Source organism: Netta rufina (genome assembly GCF_964035555.1).
Source record: "Netta rufina genome assembly, chromosome: Z".
In the NCBI taxonomy this organism is placed as follows: Eukaryota; Metazoa; Chordata; class Aves; order Anseriformes; family Anatidae; genus Netta; species Netta rufina.
Window position 1 is genome coordinate 8,224,761 of NC_140126.1, and position 24,532 is coordinate 8,249,292.

A 24,532-nucleotide genomic window follows, 5' to 3' on the forward strand; every position below is an offset into this window, starting at 1 on the left:
AGCCAGGTAACAATGACCTGCACTTACAGCTGGTAACCCCAAGTAAGATAGTGCACTGAAATACAGAGCTGCCATTAAACTGTTATTACAGCATCCTTCTGGACAGACTGTCCAACTGTGAGGTGAACAGGCTCGTGCTGTGCTGGGTGATGAACTGGCTCAACAGCAGAGCTCAAAGGGTTGCAGGGAATGGGGCTACATCTGGCTGGTGGCTGGACACTGGCGGTGCTCCACAGGGCTCAGTTCTAGGGCCAGTCCTGTTCCACAATTTTATCAGCAATCAAAGCAGGAATGGAATGAACCCTCAGCAACTTTGTCAACAAAGCTAACCTGGGGGGTGCTGCTGGCTGCTTGCAAGGATGAGAGGCCTAGGATGAGGGATCTAGATACCTCAGAGCACTGGGTGATCATCAATGGCATGAAGTTCAGCCAAGGAAAATGCTGGGTGCTGCACTGGAGACAGAGCAGTGCCAGACACAATCTGGAGGTGCTGGTCCACAGCAGGCTCAACGTGAGCCAGCAGTGTACCTGGGCAGCCAAGAGGGCAAAGAGCATTTTGGGGTGCATTAAACACAGCATGGCCATCCAGCCAAAAGAGGTGATTCTCCCACTATACTTATTGGTGCAGCCTCACCTTGAATATCAGGTGCAGTTCTGGGCTCCACAATATAAAGAGGATGTTAAGGTCCTTGAAAGTGTTCAGAGGAGGACAAGAAAGCTGGTAACAGAGTCAGAAGGCATGTCCTGTGAGGGGAGACTGAGGTCACTTAGGTTGTCTTCTTTGGAGAAAAGGAGGCTCAGCGGCGGCCTCATTGCTGTCTGAATCTTCCTGAGCGGGGGAAGAGGAGAGGTGGGTGCCGGTCTCTGCTCCCTGGGAACTGATGACAGGGTGTGTGGGAATGGCACAAAGCTGCACCAGGGGAGGTTCACACTGGAGATTAAGAGCAATTCCTTTACTGTGAGGGTGGCCAACCACTAGAAGAGGCTTCCTAGCAAGGTGGCTGATGCCCCATGCCTGTCAGGACTCAAGAGGCATTTGGACAATGTCCTCAATAACATGCTTTAACTTTTGGCTAGCCCTGAAGTGGTCAGGCAGTTGGACTTGATGATCCTTGTAGGTCCTTTTCAACTGAACTATTCTATTCTATAGATCTGTGCCAAATACTGGATGGTAAATGCAAAACACTGGTTTGTAGAGACATCTTGCCACATACATATCATTAGCCTTGATAGCTGGACACAACTAGTTGGGCAGAAAGGCTGACAGGCAGCTCCCAAATGCCTAACATTATTTCTCTCAGTCAGCAGCAATTGCTTCCTGGCACAGCTGTGCTTCACAAACTGTACAAGTACCATGCCAGTATGTAAGTTAGGGCCACGATTTAATTCTACAGTGGAAAAATGACAGTGAGAAATACTACTGAATTTCCAAATTCAATACATACACAAATCCAACACAGATACATGGCTCATTATATTGCCATGGTCAGGTTAAATGACAAGGTCTGTTCAGGTATTTAATCAGGTTAAAAAGAAATAAAATAAAGGCTGTAACCACGCTTTTTTGGTGGTTTTTGTTTTTGTTATTTGTTCGCTTTGATTTTGTTTTTAAAGTCAGATCAATTCGATCTTCTGACTTAGACAGATAAGGAAACCAAGTGTGACTTGCTCAGTCACAAGAACAGCCTGCATGAGGGCTGAGAGTCAGAAATGCCAACACGGACAGTCCATAAACTGCTACACTTCACAGAAATTCATCCTCTTTGAGATTGAACTATTACACTTCCTGTTTTTCTGATTTGAACTTTTAACTCATCCAAGACTTACCCATTTACAGGTTTTGTATGCCATTGCCCCTCTGTTCTGCATCTTGGGTCTTCATACTGTAGTGTCTGGATAAAGAATAACTTGCCATGAAAATGTTAGTTGGGACTTCATAGATCAAGGAACACAAAATCTTAACAATGGGAAAACACTTGTCCAAGGATGAAAAACACAACTCAGTTTGGCTAACTTTGGTCTCCACCAATAAATTGGAAATAGACAAGTTGTTTTGCTTACATTTTAAAATGTTTAATTGCCATTCAAGCTCTTTACAGAACAATCTCCTGAGAAGTGTTATAATAATCAATTTAACTGGAGCAAGTACCACATGCAGCAACATTCACAGGCATAATATGAAGGGACTATGCCAATATCTGCTCTGCCATCTTGTCTGAAGAAGATATGTCCTCATTACAAGAAAATAGCCCAAAAAATAACACTGCTACTGGGTTAGAGATCGTATTCCTTTCTAATGACCAGCAAAGCAGTTCAGAGCACTGCTACACCACAAATTTGATGGCCTAAAACCTCACCTGGGTAAAGAAGTGTAGCTGATAAACTGGCATTACATGCCTAGTCTCTGTGAGAGTATTGACTCTCTTACCCCTTTTCCTGGAAGACAGAAATAATTATTGCAAGCAAGGGCTTTGCAGTTAGTTATAGCTAATTTATGCTCTCCAGTTTCATTCCCTCCTCAGATTTGGATTGCTTCCCCTGGGAGCTGTAATGGACATTTAAGATTTATAACTCCCCTTTGCATCTTTCTCCTGAATTGCTAATACTCTCAGACTTTTGAACTCTTCTCCAAAGCTAAGTGAAATCCATTTTCGCAATTCATAGGGAACACTTAATTGGATAAACAAGAGGCATGTTGTCCCCATGGCTTAGCGAGCCATAAAAGAAGAAACATACATTTCTCTGTGTGAGGAGAAACCTGTACGACTTTAATTCATCCCTTCTTTCTGGATGTTGGGATTGGGATCCTACTTTGAAGAAATAGCAGTAGCTTCCACTGTGCATTTTGATGCAAAAAAGGTTAAAATGCCTGTCACTTTTTGACAAGAATCTGCTAACAAACTGTAATTTAACTAGATTATACGAAGACATATCAAAAGCTGTCAGCAAATACTGAGCAACTCTAAACTGACACAACATAAAAGTCTGTTAGGAGAAGAAACACAGTTTCTCCCTGTGGTTGTGAGTTATTAGGAAAAAGACGATGTGTAGACAATGCAGTTCAAATGCTTTGCTGTCATCATAGACATGGCCAAGACTGCTAAATGCAGATTAAGATCTAATGAGGCCCTTTGAGGACAGAGAGCAACAAAGGGCATCCAGATTTCACATGGAAGGCAGAGCCAGAAAGACCTTGTTTACAAAAGAAATCCTCAAATCTCACAGCAGCAATGGCAGCCAAGTGCTGCCTTCTATACCAGGCACAAAGCAACTTTCAAGAGGAGGGCACCTACATTAACAAGATATGCTGCAACAATACTCTGGGTTGGTGAAAACAATTACATACTGCGTGCCACACGAAGGCAAGAATGGCCAGACCGGATTACTAAGATCCCTTTGGTCAAGGAGGTTCTTAGAAAAAGGTTATATGAACAGTACAAGGATGAAATGACATATTCCTGACCTCAAGATAGTCTGGCAATCTTCCGTTTATATGGGCTTCGTGAGTCAAAGGCCGCACTCTTATCACGTTGGAATTGAATTTTGCTGGAGCTTTTCTCCATCAGTAGCTTATTTGATTCATTTACTATATTGCCATCCAAATTATTCCATGTTTACCCACCTTCTAAGGTCAATTTAAATGACAGCTTATGTCTCAGTAATTCAGCAATTTTATATTAATTCCTTTGAACCACTGGTTAAATACCATCTCATCCTAGTGATATATTATTTTTCATTAAATAATGTCACTTCTCTGCTACAGCCTTATCTCCTCCAACCATTTATTTGATTCTCAGTCACACACACTAAAAAGAAATCTCAGAAGGGCTTCCTGATTCTGAAATGTTTGAAAAAGCTACCACTTGGTGCACCCTTAAAAAGCTTTTCTTCAAAACATTTTTTTTGTTTAGAACCCTTTTTTTCAGTCATCTGGCCAGCTTGTATGTTAATTTTCATTCTCCCTGTCCCCCACCTGAATATAATCTCTGCATTTGCAAGAACAAACTTTTGGTTTTCCTTTTGCTTACTTTTTCTTCTTTCTCTGCTGTTTATTCCCACCAGCTTTTTTTGTGCTTTAAAATTCACAAAAAAAAAAAAAAAAAAAAAAAACATAACTCTCACTTGTCTTGAGCTTCCAAAATAATAATATTAATCAAGCTCTGTATCACTTAAGTATCTTACCCTTCTAGTTGTTTTCTTTCAAGTCTTCATAATTTTTAAGCAGTTTTTCTTTTGTAAGTTAAACAGACCCATAGCAGACTTGCACTACATACAGAGGAGTAGAAATCAGAGCTGCAAGCTCCAGCACAAGTTTATAGCTACAAATTATTGCATGCAATTCTAACTTGTCTTAAGAATCCCAGTCTTAGATTCTGTACCTTATTTTCAGCACAGCACCGTGACCAGATTAAAATGTTTTTTGCCCTAGAAGAATGAACCTTGACAGTCCACTGTAAAAAAAAAATAATAAGGTTACAGACTGAGAAATGTAACACTTTTTAAAATTTATTTATCATGAAATGCAATGCATCAGTAAAACAGGTACAGTTTCCCCTTTCTAGGTGTTTTATCCAGCTTAACCCAGCAGAAAGACTGGGAAGGGTGATTATTACATATTTAGTACCTGTTTGTACTAACACTTAAGGACATAAATAATCTTTCTTGTCAAAATAGGGCCATAGATGAAAGAAGCAGTCATTGACAGCTATCATAATAATAGCTGAATTGGCAAAAGTGCAGAGGAAATACAGCAATCACATGGGTAATTGTACTCAGGCAGCGGGTATACTATGCCATTCTGCACAGCAGGCGAGGGGGAAAAAGAAAACACACATCAGGGATGCTACAAAGAGCAGTTTTATTTCATTCATGTTTCCCTGCTCTGCATAAGACACTCAAGTACACAGCCACTGACTAAGAAGTGAAGCCACTGCAACTTCAATTGTGAAGGTAAACAGGCACCGCACGTAAGTTATCTACTCCAGGCATCAGTAGGCAGGATTCACTCTGATTATTCTTGAGTCAAGTTTGGAAGTCTTTTCTTCCAAGACATTAAATTTTCTCTTTCCTGAAGGCATAGCACGCTGGAAACCTACACACCCTGCAGATCTCCGAATACTTTTTTATCTCCCCATGCCCTCTGTAAGGCAGAGGGGGGCATTGGGGTCCATTGGTTTCATTCTATATACTGCTTCACATTATAACAGAGCCCAGATACTTTGTGAGCCACCTGCCAGCATGCTGCACTGTTGGAAGTGCTTCTTTTTATGGCAACTGTGCTACAGAAAAGGCATATAAAGAAATCCACTTTATGAAAAAAATGCAGCCTTCTCATACATGATTGCACTTCAAGAACCAGGTGTGTGATGTCTGCAGGTGTTTGATTAACTCTCTGGTCTTCATATGAATTCTTCACCTGCCTCTTCCAGCCCCCAACTTACTATTATTATTCCAAATCTTACAGCCCAATATGTCTTATGTATTGCTCCAAATCTTAGAGCCCTGAGCAGAAAGGATTTCATGCCATGAAATGATACACAAAGGAGCAGTGAAGGAGAGTTGCAGTTTGTATGCACCGAGTACTCTTACTGAAGCTCCTTCTTCATTTAACTACCTGCACGTATGCAGAATTGTGAGGGGTCATAGAAGTCACAGTGCTGAGATTACTGCAGAGTCAACAGCAGCAAAATGAATTTTAATGTGCTCAGGTCTGCAACTTCCCCAGATGCAACTGTTATTAATATCTGAAGACACAGCCCCTCCAAGTACCGGGCATACTGGCAGCAGGATGAAAATGTTGCCTCTCAACACAGGTTACTAGAGTGTCTGGGGGCAACCACAGCCTAAGATTGATGACTTCTGGCTTACGTTCTGGCAAACACATCATTACCAGCAAGTAACAGATCTGAAGGAAACTGCAGACACTTTTTTCTTCCCTCAATTTTCTTTCATTTGAAAAACCTAAATACCATAAATCTAGAGAACTACATGCCAAGTCTGTTTGTTTTCAATATAAGATTTGTTCCTGGTTATAAAGTTCACAGATCAGGACATTCTTCTGCCTATCTTTACAAATAGAAATTTGATCCATTGAAGAATGCAAAAATGATTTGCAGCTAATTGATTGCCACCACTGTACAAGTCACAATCAACTATGCAATACTCAAAACGTGCAAAGAGAGATATTTGCACAAGTCCCCTACAGTATCATTTCTGTCCTTACATATTGATGAAAATACAGTTCAATAGAATATTCCACTGATTTGACTGCTCCCACATCCATCCAAAATTAACAGGCATCCCATCACAGACTAAGTAACAAAGTTTTGGAGATGGGAACAATTGTTTGGAATATGTTGTCATATTTTGAAATGCTGAGTCCTTTAAAGCTGAGAATTTTTTCTACCAGTTCCTACCCCTACTACCCTCCCCAGCTCATCCTCCCCAAAAAAGCAGATTGAGATCAACTAAAATAATGTAATGTACAAACTGGGAAAATATTTTTCCAATACTTTTTATAAATCCAAAACATAACCTGTTTCTTAACTTTCATTCAGGAAGGTATTCAAAACCACATACCAAGAGGCAAACCCATAAATAAAAATTTAGTTTTAAATCCAACTAAAGTTCCAGTTGAAATGATATGATGTGGGCATGTAGGGAAAAGGAGGGAAAAAAAGCCGTGTTTTGTTCAGTGACAGAACTCTACAAATTAAATGTAGTTGATCTGAAATTACTAGAAGTAATTATTCATAGTCAAATTTTTGGCAGAGACTTTTATGAAGTGGCACCCATGAACTGTAGTGTAATGGAGTTCAGTAAGGGTTAAATACTACCTACAATGTTATTTCAGCTCCATAAATCCCTTTGGTGGGTTCTTATAGTAATGCATATATTCATATTCCTTTTGCTAACACAGAAGCATGTTAATTCCTAACAAAGGAGTTGCTGCAAAAGGGAAATAAATTACTTAGCAATTGTTTCTGCCAAAAGCAAACAAGCTTTGTCCCCTAATATGTAATCCACTGTTTCCTTGATCTGATCTAATCAAAAAGACAGTGTACCTGACTAGATCTTGATTCATCTATCTAATAAACTCAAGCACAGAGAAAAATACAATGGAATACAAAATGAAGGCATAAACCACAGTTAACAAAAATGAAGAAAAATAGCTGCTTGTACCATTAAGTTGCATTAAGCTCCAGAGCTATGGCTGTGTAACAATGTTGCAAAGGAACCAAAGGCAGATTTTTTTCTTCATAGCAACTTTCCTCATGTTTACATTTTGGATTAAAAATCAGAGACTGTTACACAGAATAAGACTGTTACACTGAAAAGAAATTTGTAAGAAAACTTGAGACAAGTTGAGCTGAGATAGACACTCTATACAAAGACAAGCAAGAACTCACAATGAAGTCTCCAAATATTCCTACAATTACAATAAGTAGTTGCAGATATGGCTGTGTGGGAGGTAATGCTCATTTACGACAATTCACTGAGAAGGCTGAGCACAAAGGTAAGAATTCACTGCAGATTAATGAAAAGCAATACATAATGGCATACCAAAGGAGAAAAAGCAGCAGAGAAACAGCCTCAATCTTTGTGCATTAAGTGATGGGCTCTGACCTGTCTGCTTCATGGCAAAAGAAAAGAAACTTGTATATAACAGCCTAATGACTGTCAAAGGGGGAAAAAAAAAAAAAAAAAAAAAAAAAAAAAAAAAAAAAAAAAAGCACTATCAGGTGTTCTGAAACACTAGGAAACAAAAAGGTAACAGAGTCTATACTATGCAACTGAATAAAAGCATCTCAAACACCATGATCAATGACTGAATGTTCATTGTCTCCTCCAAGACAGCAACTTCAGGAAGAATCAAAAAGAAGCTAACAGAAAGCTAGTTAAAAATGAAATGGATTTAGATGCAGCTTCTTTCAAGTGTTAAACTTCATAGTAAAGATCCACATCTCTAGCACCAGGTGACTCTGGGGATCTCAAGAAAGTATGTAAAAGATGAACCTGTTAATAGATTCAATAAAAACAATCCAATAAATTTCATATCAAGAAGTTTGATGGCAGCCAAAACATGAGGGAGATGTCCTAATACCCTATTCTTACTCTTCCCTAGATATTTATTTGCTAACATTGTTGGACACAGGATACTGAGTAAAACAGACCTTCACCTTACCCACAGCTTCCAATCTTATGGTCTCAATCAGATTTGCTCCACAATGGTTCTAGACAAGGAAACCAATCTAGTTAACATTGCATCAAAATAAACAGATATTCGAATTCTAATTGAGCAGTGTTTTAAATATATGCATACATATTTATATTTGGGGAAAAAAAAAACACATTTGCATAAGCCTTAACATGAGTTATAAATACAACGGATTTAGATCTATTTTTTTTGGATTTCCAGGCATCAAAAAGTCTAAGCAGTTTTACTAGGGACTTGTTGTCAGAGCTACCTGGAATACACAATGGATGTGTCTAAACATTGCCACTTCTTAGCCAACAAGACCAGTTCATTATTACTACTAGTTAATTAGTTATTTTTAAAGCTTGCAATTTCAAATCAGTCTTTCTCCAGAGCACACCCTGGAGCCAGCGTGTGCATAAAGCACATAAGTATCCCAGCCTAAATTAGTAGCTACTTGAATTTTATCTCAATTTACAAGTGGTTTGGGGAAGTTCTTTGATAAGCCTCAGCTTCTAGAGAAACCCAACATATTTGAGCATGGCTTGATAACACCCAACATATATGACAGCCCTGAAGTCTTCGTAATACATGGGTATGTATCTTAGCCCGTAAGCTTTAGCTACAGTTCAACCCTTCTGCAATGCTACAGGTACATATATATTTGTGTATGTGTCTAATACACGTGTATATATAATAGCCCCCTGATGCTGACCCTGCTCACAGCCTGCAGTTGCTCCTCTGTGGAACACTGAATAGGCAGAACCTGATCTCCAAACTGCTGGCTGGCAGCTGTGGCTGGAAGCCAGGATCACAGAGCTGCTGTAAAAGCACCAGCAGCCCATCTATCCTCTAACTGAAAGCAGTAGGCACAGGGTATTTCAGTCTGGTGTTTACAACACCCACTGCTGTCTACCACTTAACTTATGGCCACCGTTTGTCTGCCCAGAACAGGAGCAAGGCAGGCTTTTCTTGGTGCTTTTTTTTTTTTTTTCTTCTTTTTTTTTCTTTTTTTAAACAGATAGATGAAAAAGGCATACAACTGGTGAGATTTGTCCCTATTACTGTCACATTATATGCATCACTGGGTATGTAGGAAAGCGTGAGCTCTTCCCCTCTTACGCTCATCGTTAATAATTACATACAAAGGATGTGCTGTGATGGGCAGCAGGTACAGCACACTGTTAATATGGCAACCAGAGAAAACAATTCTGTTAATCCCCAAGCTGGACCCTTCCTTTCAGCATCATGAAAATGAATTAAAGAGAGGGGAAAAAAAAAAAAAAAAAAAAAAAAAGTTGTATGAAGAGCAGAACTAATCAAAACCTGTTTTCTCCCCGGATTTGCTTCCCACATGCTACATTTCCTCACTTAGAGCTTTTTTCTCCAGTCTCTCTGGAATCTCCTCCTTCTGCAATCCTCAATGCCAGCAGTAGCACTGCATCCTGTACCATGTCATAGTTGTACCTGTGTACGTTCATCACGTCTCTGATTAGGAGATCTCACCTTTCTCTGCAAAATCAGTAATAACTTAATATCTTTGATATGTCCATTTCTCTTTCAGATTGGGCAGAGTTTGGCCAACAACATTCAAAGGTACTAGAAGAAACAGAGAACAGACTGCCTTATAAACCCTATCAATCAAGCTGAAATACATTTTTTTAGTGTATTTTTATGTATATTTTTCAATTCTGGGTTCTGAACCCTTAGACTGAAGTCATGCTCCCACAGCTTTCTCTGAGTGAATGAAAAGCTTTGAAGCTTTTTTATATATAAAAAACACAGCACAGGTGAAATCACCAGTGGAGATTTTTGAGGGGCAAGAAGAACAAAAAAATGCACACAGAGACCATTTATTAAAAAGACTGACTGGAAATGTGACTGGGTAGCTCTGCCTTCTAACAATATTCCAAAGCAATTAGCAAGTAACCACAGAATTATACAAGAAAAGAAGATTCCTTAATACCTTCTAAGAAATGTCTGCCCTCTGTACTGTCAAAAAATAGTTATTTTTAAGCAGCAAGGCAGTCTAATCCTGAGTACATCATTCAGGGTAGTTACTACCAACTAATCCCTACCTTAACATATCTAATTAATGACAATTCCACTGATGTGTAACGTTATAAAAACTGCAGCCAAGCCCAGCTCCTGGGCTAGCAACTTCACACTGGTCAAAGGTGACAAGACCAAGCCCAGGGACACAGCCAGATTCTCAAGTACTGAGATCACTGATGAGATTCATTTGACCTGTCAATTAGAGTATTTTTGCTGACAATAGACTGGGGGAAGGGAGCTGGCAGATGGATAAAGTTGGATTTCAAACACAAAGAAAAGGGATGGATAAAGTAAAGTACTGCAGCAAACGCTATTCAAAGTTTGAATGATTAATCTGTTTAACAACACACAAAAAAAAGCACCACCCCCACAGACCCTACCTTTTCTTGGTCTTCGGAGAAAATAAAACCACACACACAGGTCAAGCAAAAAGAATATCCAAATATTTATTATTATATGGAGAAAAATGGCAAACAAAGCATGACATTGAACAGATGCCTAGAGAACACTGGATTTACTTTCAGTGTATTATTTTTCTATTTACAGCATCTTCCCTACTACTGCCTAAGAAAAGAAATGTACAGCAAGTACACAACAGAGTTACTGAGCAGGTCATTCCTTCTTTACAAGTGACAGAAGGAGCCAAGTCACAACATTTAGACTTTGGAAGTTCCATTATATCCAAACATGGAGAAATCCCCATCCCCAGGGAAAAGGTAGGCAGCTTGCTTTTATGGCTGGCATTCTTCAGATGAGTCATTCCTACACTTCGGCTCCAGCAGATTGTCACTGGCTAGACAAACTGGAAGAGGATGCTGTGGAGATATCACTGACATTAATAAGGAGACACTTGTTCCAAGAATGGAGTTCACCTATTGAGGCAGCACAGCAGGAATACACTCCACTTCACTGTCATCTGCACCTCTTAAAGTAAGAGCCACTAAATATGCATGCTTGTCCTGACACATTCTGGAGCTGTAGAGTTCCCCATCATGGAACAGTGTTGAATCTAATTTCAGATGGTCATAAGGGCAATTTAAAGAAAAGAGAAATGTAGCCTTTTTAAGCATACTTCTGTATTCTCAAGTATTTACCCACTTGTGATAATGAAAATCTACTTGCATTTGAAGAGAAATAATTTTACTGGTCACAGGTATGCCATAGGGCAATACAAAAACACGACCATTTTTCTGGGCTGGAGGAGTAAGTTACGCAGGAGTTTTGCAGGGCTCTAGTGGCTATCTTTAATAACAAGTTAAAGAAGTTTTTCAGAGCTAATAAACCAACCTCACAAGCTGGAAGATGTAGAAGCAGACAAGAATCCCTATTACCTCTTAGTGATGTGTTTTATCCTTCTATTACTTTAGAACAAAATATCATAAAATCATTTTAAAGTAAAGATTCCTTTATCCCCCAACCTTGTCTAAGGAAAGCCCTAGCTTTTCACAGTCTGACAACACGATGCATGCTTTCCATGTCCCAAGAAAGTCTAGAACAGTAGTATTAAACTACTTGCACAGAACACATAACTAATGAAGTACTGTTATGGTACCTGCACAAAACTTTTCAGCTGGAGACAGATCATGAGATAATGCATGGTTCAGCATGGAAAAGCTATCTCACACTAAGCAGAAAAGTTTCTTGGGATAGCAGGAGAACAGTGATCATGCTGGGTTTCCCAAAATTGAAGCAAGTCTTCAACAGAAGTTATTCTTGAATGGACCAGATTAAGAAGACAGGTGGCACTCCATATGTACTAGGCTTCATTCTTACGTCTCATATAATGGATAGTACTTAAAAGTACTATCCTGCAAAAAGGAGAATGGTTACACTTGAGTAGAATTCAACATCGTCGTTCTTTTCAAAGAGAAGCTTGCCACAAGTGCCAGGGCAGGCACTGATCTGTGTGGAAAGGTCCCACTTGGAACATCTTCCACCAGCTGCTGTAGAAAGAAAAGCTGTCATACAGCCAGCAAGCAAGTGTTCACAGATGGCTGTTCTGACTGCGGGGACACAGAAGGAAGAACTGAGGCAGGGGAAATCTTAAAAAATTCTGGGCACAGGCAGCAGACTTGACCCAGTTTTCTACAGACTGATAGCATATGGAGCAGCCAACAGGTCTGGCCTGCCTGCCTGTCACCGCCAAGAAACAGCACTGTTCTGCAGAAGCTTGATTTGGGAAAGGCAGGGGGGAGGTGGGAGGAGAAATAAATAAGCAAACAGTTCTTCATGACTGTGTACTGCGTTGCTGTTGCCTGGGCAGCAAACAACAGCAGCACTTCTGGTAAACACTGATGTCCATCAGGACAGGGGCAAGCTTCTGACCAGCTGGAGAGAGCTGAAGCACGACCTGTGTGAAGACGTCACCCAGCATGGCCACGAGCTTACAAGTGTACAGATCATTCTTAATTTCCATACTAATGTTCTTCCACTGCTCTTCCATTTCCATGCTAATGTTTAAATAGTCTTTGAAGATAAAAACACTACCAGAAGTCCAACAGCAACTGTCTGTTGACAGCTCTACACTATAAACAAGTGTAAAGAAAACAAAGCCTTAATGATGCTCTGCCATCTGAAAGTGCTATAAACAATGTCTGTGTTCCTGACGAATAAAAGAGGGCCTTATTCTAATGAAGAGGATATAGATTATCAGAAAAAAAGTTATCTTCCTGGCTCTTCTGGAAGAGCTACTAATCTTCTACTCAGTGCATAACCTAGAACATTCATTTCATTCAACTCCTGAAATTTGTGCCCTCCAGTCCCACTAAGGGGACAGGCTCACACATGCCTTAGCAGCTATGCAAGGGAGCTCAGGACTAACACACAATTGAGAATCAAGGCATTACTGTTTGGAAAAAAATCATGATAATCTTTTGCTTGAAAGGCACTGTGGAAACATGGAGCATTATTAGAAGTGTGCCCTACACAGCCTGCCAAGACATGTCCAAATATTATTTCCACAGAGACACAAGAATTAAAACATTTCCTCCCCTCACTTGCTCTTGGAAACTCTCCTGTACCCAAGAGATTTCACGTCTGTTCTCCCAAGTGCCACAGTTTTGATCCACTTCTGGCATTCCAGCAGTGACCTTCCCTTCAGGGTTTCCTCCTCTATCTAACCCAAAATAAATAGCAGGTGCCAAATTCCGCACCTGCAACGGGGTGACCCTGGCTATACGTACAGATTGAGGGATGAGAGGCTGGAGAGCAGCCCCTCAGAAAGGGATCTTGGGGTTCTGGTCAACAGCAAGCTGAACTTGTACCAGCAGTGTGCCCTGGCAGCCAGGAGAACCAACCACACCCTGGGGTGCATCAGGCACAGCACTGCTACTTGCTCGAGGGTAGGGATTGTCCTGCTCTGCTCTGCGCTGGTGCAGTCTCCATTACTGTGTGCAGCCTTGGATGCCACAGTATTATAAAGATATAAAACTGTTAGAGAGTGTCCAAAGGAGGGCTACAAAGATGGTGAAGGGTCAAGAGGGCAAGATGTATGAGGAGAGGCTGAGGTCCCTTGGTTTGTTCAGCACCGAGCAGAGCAGGCTGAGGGGAGGCCTCATGGCGGCCTGCAGCTCCCTCACGAGGGGAGCGGAGGGGCAGGCGCTGAGCTCTGCTCTCTGGGGACAGCGACAGGACTCGAGGGAACGGCATGGAGCTGGGACAGGGGAGGGTCAGGCTGGGGGTTAGGGAAAGGGTCTGCACCCAGAGGGTGGTCGGGCACTGGGACAGGCTGCCCAGGGCAGTGGGCATGGCACCGAGCTGCCATAGTTCAAGAAATATTTGGACGACGCTCTCAGAAATATGATCTCATTTTTGGGACCCAGGTGTTGGACTCGATGAGCCAAGTGGGTGCCTTCCCACTTGGGATGTTCTATGATGCTAAAAACTAAAGGGAAATAGAAATCCATTTCTATGTTTTCTATACTTTCAGTGCTGTGCAAGAACGATCTTTAAGACAAAACAGACAAATTATTTTCAATGGAGAAACACAATACATCCCAGAAAGAAGAAAAAAATAGAAGCACAAACATGGATGGTGCTAAAGAGCTAAAAAAATGGGGATCTCCAGGATGGAAATAATTTACCCAATTAGCTCGGGAAGCAGCAGACAACTACAAACAGGCTTGGAAACCTCAGGTTTTCATCCTGAAAATCAGATTGTATTTCTCAACATTGGCAAAACTATTAATTAACAGAGGTTTTTATTGATACTGGCTCTTTTGAAGAGCTTTCAGGGGAAAGGCAAGTTAAGCCACCTTTCCAAGCTCATGGCAGTTGCAGTTATTAAGATTCAGACCCAACTCCTACTACAACCTCTTCAGAACGATGACTTTTAGACTTCATACATCATTCCAAAGTCATCATATTTTTCCCTCAAGGCCCCTTTCAACCTGAATTAATGATTCTGTATTTTCAAGGTTTCATCTTTGAAAAAAAATGAGACCGTATTTGTCTGCTACAGGTGTTTTGTCAAAAAGAAATAATCCCCAGGCTTTTCTTCCAGCAAACTTTGGTTCAAAAACCCCCAAATAAAAGTAAACCTCAAAAAGTTTGTAACTCATATCAAAGGATCACTTTGAAACATACTACCAAGTTGATTTATTATGTAATTTGATAATATTTTTTTTTTAATTGTTGTTGTGGGCTAAGCACATCAGAAGGCATAATGAAGCTCTACTGTCTCATTTTTAAGTTCTCATCCTAATGAAAACTAACCAAGCTGTTTTGGTAAAGCACACAACAAAATGACCAAAGAAACTACCTGTATCATTATATCACCTTTTCCTTACAGACCCTCTATGAACATACGGTCTTTCAGGGAAGTTTTCATAACCTGGTGCCCAGCGGAAGAATTTCCGAGAAAACCCCTTGATATTCATTCCTGTGGAACTGAAGCTCCTGCTCTCAAGTAATGGCCTACTTCTCCAGGCAGTATGCCAAAAGTGTTGCCAGCACTTGTGTGATACTCCAGAGTTTCCCAATTCACGTCCATCAGACCTGTCTTCATGTTAATTTTCATGCACTGTGAGGCTGTTTATGAAACCCAAAGTTCCCAAAGCTTCTGAAAGCTTCATGCTTCTCAATAGCAAGGAACTTGCTTGGATATTGATAGGTTGGCAGGGAACGGATGTACTTTACAGATACCTTGGTGTTGAGTTCAGGCTCAAGCGTGAACCCTCATTCCCTAGCCTGTTGCAGACTGAGATTTGTTGGCCAAGAAAGGTCAATGTGCTGCTCTATGCACTTTAAACTACTATTATTTGTCACACAAGGATTAAGGCACTAAAGCACACGCAGGCTGCACATACTTCAACACCTCTGCCTGCATACTCCAGAAGGCCTTTACATTTTGTCTGTCACAGATTGTGTGCCATTTTACAAAGCTCCCTAAACCATTACTTTCTTCATGTCCATGCGCTTTTGCCTCTTCCTTCCCCCCCTGACAAGATAGGTCTAGCCTTATCCTCTAGAACTAGAAACCTGAGTTACAGTAGTGATAAAGAACAAAGCACAGCAAAAATAAGGCTTCCACCTGCTTGTCTCAGTCTGAACCACAGGCTAGTGACAAATATAAGAGTTCAAGCTTCAGCCTTGAAAGTACTCCTTTGAATGAAGGATGCCTATATGTGATTCAGGCTTGAATTTAAAGCTCTGGCTAAGGCTGCACCTACCCTAGCGTTTATTTCTGAAGTTGCAGAGCAGTTCTGAAACATGTCTTCCAGCTGTCCCCACCTACCACCTGCTGGAGTGTTTTGCAAAACAGTTTCAGTGCACCTGAGCTACATTCCCTGTAGAAGAAACTAAAGCAGAAACTCATATCCAGACACACAGCAAAAGCACTCCAACTACTAAGAGGATCAAAACAATGATTATATATTTGAATGGCTTCAAGCCATAATGTAAAGAGTCTGGAAAAAAAAAAAAAAAAAAACAGAACTAGTCAAATGTAAACCCCAAAGAGCCTCCAAAAGAGCCTCCAACTTTTGGCCTACTGATTCTCTCTTCCAAAATTCCAAATTACACCCCTAATAATAAATCATTTCTTTTAGAGAACTGTGTCAGTAAAGTATCAGATTGGCACATTCCATTTGTTAGCACACGCACTCATATACAAGTGCTCAAGCTCAGTTCTAATAACACCTAAATTAGCCAAGAACCCCTCTAAATATCACTTACCAGGCCACTGCACGTGCTGATTGCTGCTGTCCCACTTCCAGAACCTGGCTGCAATACTGTGCCAATGAAGTGGCAATGAACTCCTGAGTGAGTTGCAATCTTTGCACTAGTATGGTTGCCACGTCGCTTCTCTACTATGTAGTTGTGGGAAAGAAATCCCATGTGGGCAGTCAAATTGAAAAACAGATCCTTCTCCTTGTGGTTAATTTTATAATACACCGCATTTTCTTTTTTGCTGAGATCTCTCTTCTTCTTCGTGTTTGAGATGTGGTGGTGTAAATTAAAAGAAACAAAATGCCCGCTTGCATCTACTCGTGCTGGATCAACCACATGGTATTCTTGCAATGTCTTGATAAATTGCTCTGAAAGGAACAGAGAAAAAAGAAGCAAAACTAGGGTAAGTGCTAGCCTGTTTACAGGTTGTGTGATTTAAAGGAAAACTCGAGAGTGACAGCAATTCACAACACAATCCTACTGGCACAATGGCAGGCAGTACACAGACCAATGTGCAATACAGTCCTTACTTGGGCTTTCTACTCTCCCATCATAACACATTTTAGAACTTGAACATTCTCCTTTTTAATTATTTTGTCACCATGCAAATGAAGTATTGACTCTCCCCATTCCCGATCCCACAACAGCTAGCAACACTGTCTTTCAACCTAAGCACGCTAGGCTCTGATCAAGAAGATCCCCACACATTCAGACAGATGACCACCTGAAGGAGGAGGCAGAGTCTTACAAATACACATAGGAAAAGCAGCTTGGTTCACTGCAGCAATGGCACATCAGTAGCATCAGCTTTAGATGCTGCAGCAGAGGGAATTTTAAAGAGTGGTTTTGAAGGAGAATAAAGTAAATGTACCATATTGCATAAGGATTTCCAACCAGGATAAGATTGGACACCTTGTCAGAACCTAGAAGAGGAAGAAATCAGGATCTACCAGTGAATTAAAGCATTTCTGGCATTCTTGTCTCGTGTCGCAGAACACCTGTCAGTGATTTCTTCTTAAAACCCTAGTGTAAAACTCAAAAGCCCCAAGCAAATAACAAACCCATGTAAAACACAGCCACTAAGAACTCATACCCTAAAGGCCATATCTTCAGCTGGCATACTTGATTTCAGCCCAAGAAATCATAGGCTGAACATATTTCATTAAAAAGAAAGTGTGAGGATACATGTCACTTCTATTCCTCCTTTCCTAGGGCTGTTCTTTGTTCCCAAAGCCTCAGCTGCTTATACATGAAGTGATTACATCTCATTCATTAATTAAGCTGCTTAACAAAGCAATTAACCTGCTCCATAAGCTTTCAGAGCAATTTACTCCTCCCTAGGACTGATAAGGCAATCCTTCTAGACACACTTATCTCTCCACTGACTGCACCTTCAAAGCCACACAGGATAAATCATGCCCAGACACATTATCAGTCTGGATTCATCGCCTTTGGGAAGGAACATAGCTCCCATCAGCTGCAGTATCAGACACTATGGCTTGTGTGTCCTCAGGCCACAGGCACTTCAGACACATGCAGTGAAACAGTCCTATTTGAAAAACAAACAAACAAATACACACCACACTTCCCAACACATAAACTAAACTACATTAGCAATTTGGCCTTGTCTCAACAGCATCTTTTATTTCAGAAGCGAGCTCACCACTCTCCTATACAATAGATGTCTTTGTATGCAAGTCTTCCCAGCAGCCTACAATGACTCTGTGCCTTCACAGGATAACCTACAGCAGTTGGCTCTTAGATCTCCACAGATGCAGGTCTTGCAAAGAGGAAGACTCACACCTACCACAAACACTGAGAGATGCCTCCTGCCCTTGTCCACATCTGCACAGCGGGTACTGAGAGGTTGAAAACTCCATCCACACACTCCTGTCTGGAGTTCACACAGCCTGTTGACAGCACAGCAAGCACCTGCTGCCTGACAATTTAGCAGCAGAAGCTACACTGAGGCCCACCCTTCCTCAAAGTTTAGGGTGAAACCTCTCCTTGCTAGAGGAGAAATCCCCCAAACACATCTTACCTGAAGAAGTTGCATTACAAAACTTCTGGGTATTTCCCTCCATGTCACATACTATGCTAGCAAAGGCCAGGTTACAAAGAATGCTGATAGACCACAACCTCATTTCTCCATTTTTCAGCCCAGTTTATGGAACAATCTAATTAAAACCCTGAAGGAAATCTTACTTTCCACTTTTCCAACTTTGCTTGCTGTCTTGAGCTTAATTTATTATGGCTTAAGTGTTAAGCTCCATGCAAGACCAAAGGCTTGTGGTTTTGGACTTCAGATTATTTGAGGAAATTTTTTACTTCAGCACTACAGTAATTAGTGTGTAGAGGTTAAGGCAGTTTAGACATCTTTGGTAAAACTGAAAACAATGCCTAAGCATCTGGTGACAGCAAGATTATCAAAGCAGAGAAGTCTAACTTCTTCCACCCACCCTTTCAGTACTCATTTCTAACGTTAGTCACTGGAGAGTGGAATTATGCTGAAATAATATTATACTGTAATATAACCACAGAAATGAATTATTAAAAAGTCTGCAAAAGACCAGAGGGAATAAGATTACAACACAATGAAGTTTAACAAGATAAGGCTAAAGATATTTCTGCAAGTTATCATTATCAATATTAGCAAAGGCAATCCCACCAATATTAAAAGAATTAACTGAGCTCCATGTTAAGCCTAACATACTACTTAACCTTTCTAGCTGGAGATGAGTGTTTGAAACCAAGACAGGAGGTACAATTTTGATAATACCTTTCTGCTTTCCTAGGAAAGAAGAACATTCAACAAAAAGGAACTGGCAACAGAGAATAACTTAACACATGCAGTCCAAACTGCACAAGAATAATTGTTATATTCTTCAATATTGACTTCCTCAGTCATCCTACAGTAGCAATTAGTACACATTAAAATGCTACAGGCCACCATAAAACTTTGTGCCAGCAAACACAGAATGGAGGAAATGTATCTTGGTGCCAGTGATGATCCTTGCGGCTGGCATGGCAGGGTGTTCTTCTCCTCATTTTCCACAAAAGCCCTACCTGTCAAGTGGCCCTGCTTGGGATTTGTATTCCAGGAAAGGGAAGACTCCCCTGGGAGGTTTCAGAGCACCAACATGGACACCACTTTGCCTTCCACAACTGCAATCTGAGTGCACTGGCTTGCGTTGGTGCCCTAAACAGGGCTGTAACTTCACATGAAGTAAGACACGTTCAATCTGTGCTTTGCCTTGGAACCACAGTGCTTGCATGGGCCCTTCTGGACAGATAAACTAGCAAGGTTGGCAAGCAAGCCCCAGGCCCTTGGGGCTTGCTTAAGAAATCTAAGAATTGCTCAGCTTCTTTGAGAAACCCTCCTTGCAGACCCTGCCAATGCTGTGACTTGACAAACATCTGATAATATTTAAATCCGTTGCTGTCTGTTCCACTCCTGTGGGGATTCAAACGCACAACACATGGCACAGTGCTGCCTGTATTAAGAACTGCTGTATACAGAGTGGATCAACTAGGATAAAGAGAAAAACATTCACAATCTGTCACACGTGACAGGAAGTGCACAACTCCTTCTAAATGGAAAGCATGTTTTTCTGACAAAATTCCTTTAAAATGTGACACATCATCACTTGCCGTTGTTTCAACTTCATCCTTGCAGTTCATCTGCATCTGCCCTTCAGACCATCTGGCTTCTTTCCAAGTGATCCTGAAGACAAGCACTAGTGTTGCTCACTGCTGTCAGATGTCTTCCCAAGCCAAAGAAAGGCTCTGTACCCACAAAACACCCCTGAGCTGAAAAGACCCATCCTGGGAATCAGCCACTCAAAGAGGCCTTGGACATTTAGCAATGTTTAACTCTCTGACCAGCCACACTCCCTGTGGATGCTGAGTGAAGACTGACACTTAACAGCTGTGCTGGACATTAGCTTTAGTCCTGACCATTGCATGTTTCACATTTAACATTGCATTCAGTCTTCCTCTGGGGAAAAAAAAAAAAAAAAAAAAAAAAAGTTGAACTGTCCCTCTAGACAAAGCTCAGAAAATACTATGCCTAGAAAATGAAATTAATTCTATATCCATTTCTAAATGCCTGGCAAATAAACAGCTAGATGCACTAACACTGCTATCATTGTCCTGTCTCTCTTAAGTGTCACAGAAATGCAATGATTGTATCCATTCACTCTAAATGTATTCTGTGTAAACTAATTTCAGGATAATTGTTGCTCACTTTCCAAGCAGCTTATTTAACCACTTTTCCCTTCCACTCTCTCTGAGGGGCACAGAAGACTTCCTCCTCTGTGCTCTGGCTCTCCCACTGACTGCACCACAGCTGTCGATTAGGCCGGGAAGGTTTTCCGAAAGCAAAAATTCCTCCTACATTTTCAAGCCTTCAACCACTTGGCAGAGTCTTCCAGCTACTCATGATTTTCCTCTCTTGGGAACTGCTTCTCTTTGTGCTCCTTAAACAGGCAACAGCATAAAATTTATGTTACACTACCCTAGCTGGATGTCCAGCTGGTGTGAAAGGGTGCAGTAAAGTTAAGCCACCTGAAGAAGCAGCCCAAGATGCAGGGAGTGGCTGGCAGGAGGCTCCTCCAGCACGGGAGCCTTAACTTGCTGTCCTCAACGAGCATGAATAACTCAAGGAGTTTATTTTACATCCCGGGAATACCGATCCTTTGTAGTTTGTGCTGTTCAGTTCAGCAGCGAGAAATGATACGGGTGTTTAGAGAGATGCTAGGAAGGAAAAAAAAAAAAAAAAAAAAAAAAAAGAAAAGGATTTGGCGGTGCCTTTACGGAGCGCGAGTTAATGACTTCCAAAAAGCGGCAGGAAGGCACAGAAGCACTGGACGTGCAGCTCACGCTCCACCAGAGCGTAGCAGCAGCAAAACCTCGGCGGGGGCTAACACACCGGCGGATTTCGGTCTCCCATGAGTGAATAACACCGGGAAACAGCGACTCGGTCCGCTGCAAGCAAACCCGGAGCCGGGCTGCCCGGCGGGAAGCCCTCCCCGGCCGCCCTCCTTCCCTCCCTCCCTCCTTCGCTCCCTCCCTTGCTCGCTCTCCCCCTGCCGCCGCCCGCGTACCGCTGACCTTGCCTCCCGTCGGGGAAGGGAGACCCGCCCGCCCCGCAAAGCGCCGGGACGTGGAGGACGAGGAGCCAGAAGGAGCCGCTCGCCGCCCGGCTCCGCGGGACACATGGCATGGTGCGGGCGGCGAGCTCCGGGGACGCCTCAGCCGGGCCGCCGCATGGCCGGGGCAGCGGCGGCCTCCCGGCACCGCCCGCACTCCGGCGCCGCTCCCCCGAAAGGGCTGCGCGGGGCCGGCCCGGTGTCTGATTTCTGCCGGCGGAGGAAGGAGGGCCGGGGTGGGGTGGGAGGGAAGGAAGGGAAGGGAGACGCTGCGGGAAGCCGCCGCCGGGGTTAAGGCGCCCCAAGGGAGAGGAGCGAACCGGGCGGGCAGCGAGGCGGGGGCTGCCGCTCCCCTCCGCCCTCCCTTCCTCTGCCTCGCCTCCCCGGCCCCTCAGCGGGACCCCCCTCGCACCGCCGAGGTGCTCGGGACGTGCTGGTGGTCGAGGTGTTGCCCACCGAAGAGGCGAGGCGTCGACCCGCCTGAGGTCAAAGGCTCCTCAGGGCCCTGCTGGGGTCTGCGGCCCCTGGCGCTGGGTGGCCATTACGCAGCCTTGAGGCTGCTTCCCCCCGTGTTGCTGTGTTTTCAGGGTGTGTTACTGTGCTGGGGCTAGTTCCAAACGTCACCCCACAGGTTCTTTGTAGACAAGGTTTGCAATCACCTCATCAGTTATATCGTTAGCTGGGCGCTGTGTACTCCTCGCCATAGATCACTGAATACAGCCTCTGCCTCGCTACCAGCTCAGCCACTTTGTTCCGCAGGTTGCTACAGATGCTCACACGTGGCACCATTTCGATGCTGTCATAGAATCAAATAATAGACTCATTAAGTTTGGAAATGACCTCAAGACCATCTGTTCCAACCACCCCCCTACCACCAATGTCACCCACTAAACCACATCCCTAAGCACCACATCCAACCTTTCACCAAACACCCCCAGGGACGGTGACGCCACCACCTCCCTCGGCAACCCATCCCAGTGCCTGACTGCTCTTTCTGAGAAGAAATGTCTCCTCCTTTCCAACCTGAACCTCCCCTGGTGCTACTTGAGGCCATTCCGTCTAATCCTATCGCTAGTTATCTGCAAGAAGAGACCGACCCAAAGCTCCCCACACCTTCCTTTCAGGCAGAATCACAGAATCATCTGGGTTGGAAGAGATCTCCAAGATCACCGAGTCCAACCTCTGACCTAACACTAACCAGTCCTCCACTAAACCATATCACTAAGCTTTTAAAGACCATATCACTTATCTTTTAAAGACCTCCAGGGATGGTGACTCAACCACTTCCCTGGGTAGCCTATTCCAATGCCTAACAACCCTTTCAGTAAAGAAGTTCTTCCTAATACCCAAACTAAACCTCCCCTGGTGCAACTTTAGCCCATTCCCCCTTGTCCTGTCATGAGACACATGGGAGAACAGACCAACCCCCACCTCGCTACGGCCTCCTTTAATGTACCTGTAGAGAACAATAAGGTCGCCCCTGAGCCTCCTTTTCTGCAGGCTGAACAATCCCAGCTCCCTCAGCTGCTCCTTCTAAGATTTGTTCTCCAGGCCCCTCACCAGCTTTATTGTCCTTCTTTGGACTTGCTCAAGTGCCTCCATGTCCTTCTTGTAGCGAGGGGCCCAAAACTGAACACAGTACTCGAGGTGCGGCCTCACCAGAGCTGAGTACAGATCACCTCCCTAGCCCTGCTGGCCACACTGTTTCTGATACAAGCCAGGCTGCCGTTGGCCTTCTTGGCCACCTGAGCACACTGCTGGCTCATATTCAGCCAACTAACAACCAATACTCCCAGGTCCTTCTCTGCCTGGCAGCTCTCCAACCATTCCTCTCCCAGCCTGTAGCTCTGCTTGGGGTTATTGCGCCCCAGGTGCAGGACCCAGCACTTGGCCTTGTTGAACTTCATGCAGTTGACCTCAGCCCATCGGTGCAGCCTATCCAGATCCTCCTGCAGAGCTTTCCTACCCTCAAGCAGATCGACACACGCACGCACCTAACTTGGTGTCATCTGCAAACTTACTGAGGGTGCATTCACAATCCCCTCATGCAGATCATCGATAAAGATACTAAAGAGAGGGTTCCTCAGTAGTCCCCTGCTTAAAACTGGCTGTTCCATGGGTTTCTGTGATCGTTTCATGGCAATCCAGGTTTCATGATGGACATTCTTCAAGATTTTCCAAAGGGGAAGATTCTTGCCTTCACTGAGCAGAACTCTGAAACTCCAGAGAATGAAAATGCATGAAAGAGTTAAAAATCCAAAGATTTCTAAATGGGTTAGAAATGTGGCTTCTCCCAGTCTTGGGACATGATAGCTCCAGAAATAAACATATTTATAAAAGAGTAGTGATATTTGATTTATGAGTCATAATGTGCTCTCATCTAGCTAATGGAATGACACAAACTATGAAGAAGAGGGTGATTTTGTGTAATATTGATATCCAACAATACTTGCCAAAAGAAGATTTGTTCATTGCAATGTGTTTATTTTGATACAGCTGTCCATATATTTTGCATATGAGTAATGTTATCTTGCACTTTACAGTGACAAGTTTCCTGGTGTTCTTACTGTTAGGATTCTTTCAATAATCTAGTCACATATTGTGCGATAGACACTTCTGTGACACTGGAAGATGTAGTTTGTTTAGATCTTTATCAGTACATCCCTAACATTAATTTAAAGCCAAATGTGACCTGAAGTTGGTATAATGTCTTTAATACTTCAAGATTAAAATTTTAAATAAAATATTTTAAATACACTTGAGATTTAAATAAATTTGAGGCATCTATGGTAAGCAGAATAAAAAGGAAACCGTTAAAATGAACAGAACAGACTAGGAGCACTGGAAAGGAGGGATGAAAGTTCAAGGAATGTGCATATGTGTACAACTGCTGGTTTGGAAAACTTCTTGAAATCAGAAAAACAGCCCTTCTGTGCGAGGCATGTAACTATTTATTTGATTC

The 24,532-nt window shown here is 42.6% G+C and overlaps 1 protein-coding gene across 1 annotated transcript in view; it reads right to left on the reverse strand.

The window, feature by feature from the left end:
* Nucleotides 1–21,644, reverse strand: part of ADAMTS12 (ADAM metallopeptidase with thrombospondin type 1 motif 12) — a gene marked incomplete at both ends in the record, with an annotated part of 169,511 nt that extends 147,867 nt beyond the window's left edge. The window contains 2 exons of the mRNA XM_084305715.1: nt 16,427–16,788; nt 21,533–21,644. Coding sequence (XP_084161841.1) covers nt 16,427–16,788; nt 21,533–21,644 — 474 coding nt within the window. The remainder of the gene's footprint in view (nt 1–16,426; nt 16,789–21,532) is intronic.
* Nucleotides 21,645–24,532: the final 2,888 nt, after the last annotated feature.